The 10,364-nt window shown below is 44.5% G+C and overlaps 1 protein-coding gene across 2 annotated transcripts in view; it reads right to left on the reverse strand.

Annotated features, from left to right (window-relative positions):
* Positions 1 to 844: 844 nt before the first annotated feature.
* Positions 845 to 10,364, reverse strand: part of zgc:64106 (uncharacterized protein LOC393348 homolog) — a 10,008-nt gene continuing 488 nt past the window's right edge. Inside the window, exons 2-6 of one of the 2 annotated variants that reach the window (XM_048599834.1) lie at positions 7,510 to 7,749; positions 5,869 to 5,958; positions 5,420 to 5,611; positions 2,600 to 2,709; positions 845 to 1,428 (exon numbers count right to left, since the gene is read on the reverse strand). In XM_048599834.1, coding sequence (XP_048455791.1) covers positions 1,222 to 1,428; positions 2,600 to 2,709; positions 5,420 to 5,611; positions 5,869 to 5,958; positions 7,510 to 7,749 — 839 coding nt within the window. In that variant the 3' untranslated portion in view covers positions 845 to 1,221. The remainder of the gene's footprint in view (positions 1,429 to 2,599; positions 2,710 to 5,419; positions 5,612 to 5,868; positions 5,959 to 7,509; positions 7,750 to 10,364) is intronic. The other variant, XM_048599835.1, reaches the window with a different exon arrangement.

The raw sequence follows: 10,364 nt of genomic DNA on the forward strand, positions 1-10,364 counted from the left end.
TCACTATATGGTTAATCACTTCTATACAGTGTACAATGGAAGTACCATAGTGCAGTATGGGGGCTTTTTTACAGGATATGAGCATCACAGCCTGGGCCAGCTTTCTTGCCGATTCCTAATTGCCCCTTGAGAAGGTGGTGGTGAGTTGCCTTCTTGATCCGCTGCAGTCCATGTGCTGTAGCTTGACCCATCGTGCCCTTAGGGAGGGAATTCCAGGATTTTGACCCAGCGACATATTTCCAAGTCAGGATGGTGAGTGGCCTGGTTGGTGGGGGGGGGGGGGGGGGTGCGAAATCTTGCAGGGAGTGATGTTCCCATGCATCTACTTCTAGATGGAAGTGGTTGTGTGTTTGAAATGTGCAGTCTGAGGATCTTTGGTGAATTGCTGCAGTGCATCTTGTAGATGGTACACACTGCTGCTACTGAGCATCGGTGGTGGAGGGCTGCTTTGTCCTGAATAGCGTGAAGCTTCTTGAGTGTTGTTGGAGTTGCATCCATTCAGGCAAGTGAGGAGTTTCCCACCTCCTAACTTGTGTGTTGTAGATGATAGACAGGCATTAAGGAGTCAGGAAGTGAGTTACTCAATGCAGGATTCCTAGCCTCTCACTGTTTTTTTTCATTCATTCTCAAGATGTGTGCATCAATGGCCCAGTCAGCATTTATTGCCCATCCATAATTGCCGTGGATCTGGAGTCACATGTAGGCCAGACCGGGTAAGGATAGTAGGTAGACATTAGTGAATCAGATTTTACAATAATCAACAATAGGTTCATAGTCATCATTAGGCTGTTAATTCCAGATTTTTATTGAATTTATGGCAGGACTTGAACTCAGGTTCCCAGGACATTACATGCATCTCTGGATTAATAGTTCAGTGATAATACCACTAGGCCATTGCCTGCCATGGGCCTGCTCTTGTAGCCACTGTATTTATATGGCAAGTCCCATTCAGTTTCTTGATGTCGATTGTGGGGGATTCAGCAACGGTAACACCACTGAATGTTAAGGGATGATGGTTCGACTGTTTCTTGCTGGAGATGGTCATTGTGTGGCATGAATATTACTTGGCCACTTGTCAACTTCCAAGTCTTGCTGCATATGAGGGCAGGGAAGGAATGGACGGCAGGAGACAGAGGGACTTTGGGGAAATGGAGATTTCCAAAGTTATGGCTCATGTTGAAAGGTGAGTTTAATGCCTGAGGAGACACCTGAAGGAATGATTCACATTGCATTAACTTGACTCTTGTCATTTGTGAGGCCAGTGAATGACTCACTGACCTCCCACAGCTTTTTAGCTAAGGCTTGGTCTTGTGCTAATGGGCTGGGCAGAGTGAGAGAGCAGTCACTGTCAATGTACTTTCCAGAGACACCATCCATTTCCTTTGACACAGCACAGTAGATGGGACTCACAGCTCCTTCCTCTGAAAACTGGAACACAAGATAATTCAGAACGTCAAACAACAAAAGATCAACAAACCAAATTGCTCAAATAATCAGTTGAATTCCAAACAGCTTTGAAAATAGAAATATGTGTATGAGAATGGAAAGTTATATATTTGGTCAAAAAGTCATATAGCACGGAAACAGACTCTTCGGTCCAACTTGCCTATGCTGACCAGGTTTCCCAAACTGAACTAGTCCCATTCGCCTGTGTTTGGCCCATATCCCTCTAAACCCTTCCTATTCACGTATCTGTCCAAATGTCTTTTAAATGTTGTAATTGTACTCCCCTCTACCACTTCGTCTGGCAGCTCATTCCATACACACACCACCCTCTGCGTGAAAAAGTTGCCCCTCAGATTCCTTTTAAATCTTTCTCCTCTCACCTTACCCCCTACCCGTGCCCCTCAGAGTTATCAAAACATTAAGGGGAATTGATAGGGTGAACAGAAAATACTTCCGCTGGTCCTGGGCTCAGACATTTCGGGAGTGAATTCAGGAAAGATTTCAGCAGACAGCGAACAGTAAAAGTTTGGGACTCTCACCACTCAAAAACAGCCACCTAAGGATTCTAATCCCATTTCCCAGCACTTGGCCTTGTATATCACAAGTACACATTTAAATATTTTGTCAATGTTATGAGGGTTTCTGCCTCTCCAATCCTGACAGGCAGTGAGTTCCAGATTCCCACTAGCCTCTGAATGAGAAAGTTTTCCCTCACATCAGTGCTAAACCTTCTGCCCCTTGCCTTAAATCTGTACCCCCTGGTCATTCAGCCCTCCATCAAGGGGAAGTTTCTTCTGGTCTACCCCATGTCCCTCAATTTTTTTACATCTCAATCACATTCCCTCTCAATCTCCTCTGCTCCAATTAAAACAACCCCAACCTATCCAATCTCTCTTTGTACTGCCTTTATTTAAATGTACAGGAGCCAAAGTGAGGTGGCTGGGTTTAGGCCACAGGTTGACAGTGTTCTTACGAGATGGTGGAACAGTTCAAATGGCCTCTTCCTGTTTGTGGTTTTTGGCACGTTATGAGAATGTAAGTGGTGGTGCAGAAACGCATGCCTTTTCTTTGCGAGTTACCAACACACAGACAATGACCAGGAACTCAGTGGTGCCCCTGGCCAGTTCACAAGCAACTTCTTATGAGTTCTGACCTTGAAGAAGAAGATTCCAATCAGGTTGAAGATAATCCTTAGTAACACATTGTAGTTCCGCATAATTTCCGACATCACCACTCCTGGATGGACAGCGTTCACTGTCACTCCTGGAGGAAATCAGGGGTGAAAATGTCAGACACAATCCCAACATGAGGCCCACTGACAAACTCAAATGTCCAACATTCCCCACCCCCTTGGCCCCCATCAAGTTGATGTGATTCTTACTCAACCATTCGGCTGGAGACTACACGGAGAGGCCACTCGGCCCATCATATTGATCCAAACTCACTCCAAGAAGAAACAAAACTAATCCCACCACCCAACTCTTTCCATAGTTTCAATGCATCAAAGGAAGAAGTTAATGTTTCATGGAGGGGCTGAGTGATTCAGGGGGAGGGATTAATGTTACATGGGATGGATGCTTTGGGAAGTTAACACTCAGGGGAGAATTATTTTTAGGGGGTTAGAGTTAATGCCGAAAGACAATTTTCCCCAGCAGATGGGTTGAGTGAGCGGGTCTATTCTCAGTTTAAGAATACATCTGCGTGGGACTAAGGTAAGGCAAAACATCTGCAATGAACACATCTTGAACCTTTGGAATTCTTTACTCTTGAGCACTCTGAATGTTTATTGAGTTTATATACTCGAGTATATTCAGCACCAGGATCAATCAATCTTTGGTCAACAATTGAATCAAAGGGAACGTGAGGAGCTGGCAAAGATAAAATTTGATTTCGAAGATTGTACTGAGCGAGGATGAAGTCGGCACTGATGTTGTTCCCTGTTTCTGATGTTTTCATAAGAGCATAAGAAACAGGAGGAGTAGGCCATCTGGCCCACTGAGTCTGCTCTGCCATTCAATAAGATCATGGCTGATCTTTTTGTAGACTCAGCTCCACTTACCCTCCTGCTCACCATATCCCTTAATTCTTTTACTGTTCAAAAATTTATCTATCTTTGCCTTAAAAACATTCAATGAGGAATCCTCGACTGCTTCCATTGGCAGGGAATTCCACAGATTCACGACCCTTTGGGTGAAGAAGTTCCTCCTCAACTCAGTCCTAAATCTGCTTCTCCTTAATTTGAGGCTATGCCCCCTAGTTCTAGTTTCATCTGCTAGTGGAAACAATCTTCCTGCTTCTACCTTATCTATTCCCTTCATAAATTTATATGTTTCTATAAGATCCCCTCATTCTTCTAAATTCCAATGAGTATAGTCCCAGTCTACTCAGTCTCTCCTCATAAATCAACCCTCTCAACTCTGGAATCAATCTAGTGAATCTCCTCTGCACCCGCTCCAGTGCCAGTACATCCTTTCTCAAGTGAGGAGCCCAAAACTGTACACAGTACTCCTGGTATGCCCTCACCAGTACCCTATACAGCTGTAACATAACCTCCCTGTTTTTAAACTCCATCCCTCTAGCAATGAAGGATATAATTCCATTTACCTTCTTAGTTACCTGCTGCACCTGCAAACCAACCTTTTGTGATTCATGCACAAGGACACCCAGGTCCCTCTGCACTGCAGCATGCTGCAATTTTTCACCATTTAAATAATCGTCCTTTTTGCTGTTATTCCTATCAAAATGGATGACCTCAATTTACGAACGTTGTACTCCATCTGCCAGACCCTTGCCCACTCATTTAAAGTCACAGTCATTGAGCTGTACAGCAGGGAAACAAACCTTTCAGTCCAACTTGTCCATGCCGACCAGATATTCTAAATTAATCTCGTCCCATTCGCCAGCATTTGGCCCATATCCCTCTAAACCCTTCCTATTCACGTACCTGTCCAGATGCCTTTTAAACATTGTAATTGTACTAGCCTCCACCACTTCCTCTGGCAGTTTGTTCCATACTCACACCACTCTCTGCATGAAAAAGATACCCCTCAGGTCCCTTTTAAATCTTTCCCCTTTCACCTCAAATCTATGCCCTCTAGTTTTAGAATCCCCTACCCCAGGGAAAAGACCTTGGCTGTTCACCCTCGCCATGCCCCTCATGATTTTATTAATTTCTATAAAGTCACCCCTCAGTCTCCAAAACTCCAGGGAAAGTAGCCCCAGCCTATTCAGTCTCTCTCTCTAGCTCAAACCCTCCAAACCTGGCAACATCCTTGTAAATCTTTTCTGAACCCTTTCAAGTTTTGCAATATCTCTCCTATAACAGGGAGAGCAGAATTGAACACAGTATTCCAAAAGTGACCTAATCAATGTTCTGTGCAGTTGCAACATGATCTCCTATACTCAATGCACTGAGCAATAAAGGCAAGTGTACTAAAAACATTTCTCACTATCCTGTCTACCTGTGACTCCACCTTCAAGGAACTATGAACCTGCAGCCCCAAGGTCTCTTTGTTCAGCAACATTCCCCATTAAGTGTATAAGTCCTGCCCTGATTTGCCTTTCCAAAATGCAGCACCTCACATTTTATCTAAAGTAAACTCCATCTGCTTTTCTGATGAAGGGTCTAGGCCCGAAACGTCAGCCTTTCTGCTCCTATGATGCTGCTTGGCCTGCTGTGTTCATCCAGCCCTGCACCTTGTTGTCTCCATCTGCCACTCATTGGCCCATTTGATCAAGGTCCGTTGTACTCTGAGGTAACCTTCTTTGCTGACCAGAACGTCACTAATTTTAGTGTCATCTGAAAACTTATTAACCATACCTCCTACATTCACATCCAAAATCATTGTGAGCTTGGAGTCTGTTACTACAATGCCCAATACATGTAGCCCTTTTAGGTCGGTAGTGTTGAATGTGTCAGTGTATAAAAGGTCCACTCCTGCATCAGTCCCGGTCCTCGGAGTGCTATTTGTACCTGTGTGTTTGAGCCGCTGAGACAGCTCCTCGGTGAATAATACATTCATCAGTTTGGTGTTGTTGTACATCGCATCCTTCCCGGATGTTGGCGGGTTCTCTCCTTTGAAATGCTTAAAGTCAACCTTTCCACGACGGTGATTCATTGAAGAGACATTCACAATCCGGGCATTCGTGGAACGTTTCAGCAAGTCTGGTGATGAATAATAATCGAGTGAAGATGGAGGATGTTAGAGTGATGATGACAAATGATGTCAGAGTGAAAATGATCATTGAGTGAAGGTGAATGATGAATGACTAATGATGAATAATGATGATACAGTGAAGATAATGATGGACTGGAGATGATGATGATGAATGACTGAAGATGAATGGTGGCAGAGTGAAGATGATAAGTGAAGATGAATCATGATATTCTGAAGATGAACAATTATTCAGTGAAGCACTCACCCAGTAGCAGGTTGGTCAGGAGGAATGGGCCGAGGTGGTTTGTAGCAATGGTCAGTTCAAGACCCTCAGAAGTGATTGCCCAGTCCAAACCTGAGAGGGAAATATTTGCTGCAATTAATCCCATTGCAGAGTTATGACCCATGATAAAATCCCTCCAGGTCCTTTCTGCTGTAAAAACACTGCAAGCTATTTTCACTACTAGGATCAGATCAAGGCTGGGGGAAGAGGGGGACGGGGAGTGTGACCAAGAATCTGGGTTTGGAATGGGACCAGGCTGCGAGTGAGTGAGGGTCCAGGTTCACCCAGGATAACAGGGCCACTGATGCCTCAGGCAGCAACCAATAACCACCCAGTATGTTGTATGTTGTAAAACATGGTGCTACTGGTTGAAGATGAGTCAATTGTCAAAGTGTCTGATAAACAGTGAAATGTTTCAGCACTATCCACAAGGTGATCACGTAATCACATGATGCCTTGTTATTAATTTAATTGGATATGTTTGTAATCAATTAATAATGTGATTACTTGATCCCCTTACAAATTAAGAACCAATCAATCAATCTCTGTCTTAAATACACTCAATGACTTAACTCAACCAGCCAGGATGGACTGAAGACCTATCTGATTTCCTCTGTTTATTGGACAAGCACCTGTCAATCCCAGCAGCTTGCTCCACCCACCTCCCCCAACCCAATATGAAATAACCCGTTTTATGATCAGAACAGACCTCGGTATTGAGTGATTCAACTAAAGTGGTTCTTCACCAACAAGTGCAAAACATAAGGCTGAAGCATTCGCAGCAATCTTCAGCCAGAAGTGCCGAGTAGATGATCCATCTCTGCCTCCTCCAGTGGTCCCCAGCATCACAGATACCAGTCTTCAGCCAATTCGATTCACTCCACGTGATATCAAGAAATGGTTGGAGACACTGGATACTGCAATTGATGCTAATTTAATTCTTAAATGTGAGATAGACAAACTTTTATTAAGCAAGAGTATCAAGGGATACAGGCTCAAGGTAGGCATATAGAATTAGACCACAGACTGGCCATTGAATAGTGGAACAAATGTGAGGGCTGAATGGCCTACTCTTGTTCCTATGTAGCAAGGTCAGGAGCTAGTGAAACCCCAACTGGGCATCACTGAGCAGGTTATTGCTGAGCAGGTGCTGCTTGTTGATGACACCTTCACCACTTAATAGGAGCCCACACTGTTGGAGGTAGTATGTTAGCATGGATACAGGATTGACTAACAAATAGAAGACAGAGTTGGGATAAGGGGGTCATTTTCAGGTTGGCAGCCTGTAACTAGTGAAGAGACACAGGAATCAGTACTGCTACACAATTAGTTACAATATGAAGGATGTAACTTTGACAAGTTTGAAGATTAGCAGTGTAAAGCAGTCACATTGACACTGGCACAGAGTCATTGGACAAGAGAAAGACTCTACTATCTTGGCCATGACAGAAATACAAAAAAAAAGTCACTGGAAACTAATATCTTTTGGTTCTAAAGTTGAATTACTTGATGACACACTGGGAAATTAACCAAAAATCAATGGTTTCTGGAACAGAATCCCAGGCCCTTCCCTATCCCTTTGCTTAGTCACAGCCTTCACATTACTCAAGCTCTTCCCATTACCTGAGGCACCTGCATTATTTAGGAGGATGTCCAATTGCTTCTCCTCCTTCCTGATCTGCTCTGTGAACTTCCGCACAGACTCCAAGGAGCTGGTGTCCAGAATGCGGAAGTGAACGTTACTGTTTCCTGTCCAGTGTCGGATTTCTCGCTCTGCTTTCTCCCCTCGTTCTGCGCTGCGGCATGCCAGGATCACACGGGCATTTCTCTGGGCAAGGTCCTGTGCAATGTACTTCCCAATGCCTGAGCACAGGAACAAAAAAAACGAGTTTGCAAAACAGTCATTTTCCTTTTGGGAACTGGATCTGGATTTGGATTTGAACGGGATTCCTACTTGAAAGGGTAGACTTGACTGGATGGGCCAAATGGTCTCTTTCTGTGCAGTATCAGTCTACAAATCTGAGAGCGGAGAATTTTTACAACATCCCCTCTCTCCTCTCTCTACAGCAGATGGGATAAATATCCAAAGTTAAACTGACTCTTCTCATTCTTTATAATCTGCAGGAAATTGTCTGAAAATGTTGCCATGCTACACGTCACTGGGGTAATGTGCTGGAAATCAAGTCCTGCTATCCCTGGAGCCTTCATGAAAGGTAAATATTTTAAAAGGGGTGCAGAATTCCTCATTCAGAAAGCATGATCCAGGTTTCAGTCAGGCTTTTTTTTCCCATTTACTCACAGGTTGAGGGCATCATGGCCAGGCTACCATTCATTGCCCATTCCTTAATTGCTCAAAGGGCAGCTAAGAGTCAACCACATTGCTGTGGGTCTGGAGTCACATGTAGGCCAGACCAAGTAAGAATGGCACTTTCCCTTCCTAAAGGGCATTAATGTACCAGATGGGTTTTCCATGACAATCGACAATGGATTCACGGTCATCATTAGACCTTTAATTCCAGATTCTTTACTGAATTTAAATTCCATGATCTGCTGTGGCGGGATTGGAACCTGGGTCCCCAGAACATTAGCTGGATTAATAATATCACTAGGCCATTGCTTCCCCAGTGCTGTCACTGATAACTGGTCCACAGACTAATTGGCTATTTGTGCTGGTTGAATCTCTATTTTGTGATAACACTATGGCTTCAGGGGGTGTATTTTATCCTTTTTTTGTGAAGAAAGGTTGAGACAGCGGGAGCGAGCCATCTGTTCCAAGCCCATAAAGTAAACAGTGAGTGAGGCTTTGGGTTTTTTTCCTGAGGTGGAATAATAAAAGTGGCATGAAGAGGTGGGGTCAGGCTCCCATAGAACCAGGGTTTTATTTTAACTTACAGTGGCTGTTGGGGTTTGGAAGGTGCTATATATTTCTCCCTGCTCCAGCAAAAATTGCTTGGGTTCTCTCTCTCGCTCTCAACATTTTCTGTTGATCTTTCCTCCTGAACTGGGTGAGAAGTCACATGACACCAGGTTATAGTCCAACAGATTTATTTGAAATCACCAGCTTTTGGAGCACTGTCCCTTCATACCTGGGGTTTGCACAACTGCTGTACTGCATCCTGCTATGTCAGTTCTTTTATCAACTTTGAATCAGGGGCTGGAAAACATTGCTGGACTTTGGGGCAGCTTAGGTTAAAAAGAGAAAAACAGACCTGGGTAAGCTTTGTTTATTTGTGAGGGAAGGGCTGGAGGCTAACTGCACCCTTGACTAAGAGGTTCTAATGGACACAGTGACCCTCCTGGGAAGAGCATTGTGTTTAAAATCTAGATAGCAGAAGTTGGCTATTAATGAGGTCAGTATCTGGGAGTTGGGAGTCTATGTTCAAGCAGACGGAGTCAGAGTTGTACAGCACAGAAACAGATCCTTTGGTCAAACTCATCCATGCCGACCAGATATCCTAAATTAATCTAGTCCCACTCGCCAGCATTTTCCTCATATCCCTCAACTCTTCCTATTCACGTACCCTTCCAAATGTGGTCATTGTCCCAGCCTCTGCCACTTCCTCTGGCCCTACCCTCATTCCATACAAGTACCACCCTCTGAGAAAAAGTTGCTCCTTATGCCCCTTTTTGATCTTTCCCTTCTCACCTTAAACCTATGCCCTCTAGTTTTGGCCTCCCCTACCCTGGGGAAAAGACCTGGACTATTCACCCTATCCATACCCTCATGATTTTATAAACATCTTTCAGATCACTGTCTGCCTCTGACAGTCCAGGGAAAATTGCCCCAGCCTATTCAGCCTCTCCTTGTAGGTCAAGCCTTCCAACATCCTTGTAAATCTTTTCTGAACCTTTTCAGGTTTCACAACATCCTTCCACTAGCAGGGAGACCAGAACTGACCACAGTATTCCAAAAGTGGCCGAAGCAATATCAAGAATATCAAAATCCATGGCAGCATTCGCTTCCAAATGGCTGGGTCTGTTTTGTTGAGTTTAATTCAGAGGAAACAAAAAAAAATCAAAGTTAGATTTTATGATCTTTCTTGAGGAAGGGGCTGTTTTTCCCCCCCAACCTCTTTATCAGTGACTTGTCCCAGCCTTTCGTTTCAGCCCCTTTTTTTCTGCAAAACAGTTCCTCCAGTCCCTGACAACAAGGTGCAGGGCTGGATGAACACAGCAGGCCAAGCAGCATCATAGGAGCAGAGAGGCTGACGTTTCGGGCCTAGACCCTTCATCAGAAAAGGGGGAGGGGAAGGGGGTTTTGAAATAAATAGGGAGAGAGTGGGAGGCGGATAGAAGAGGGATAGAGGAGAGGATAGGTGGAGAGGAAACAAACAGGTCGAAGAGGCGGGGATGGGGCCAGGAAAGGTGAGTGTAGGTAGGGAGTTAGGAAGGGGATAGGTCAGTTCAGGGAGGACGGACAGGTCAAGGGGGCGGGATGAGGTTGGTCGGTAGGAGATGGAGGTGCGGCTTGAGGTGGG

Source organism: Rhincodon typus, chromosome 1 (genome assembly GCF_021869965.1).
Source record: "Rhincodon typus isolate 14 chromosome 1, sRhiTyp1.1, whole genome shotgun sequence".
NCBI lineage: Eukaryota > Metazoa > Chordata > Chondrichthyes > Orectolobiformes > Rhincodontidae > Rhincodon > Rhincodon typus.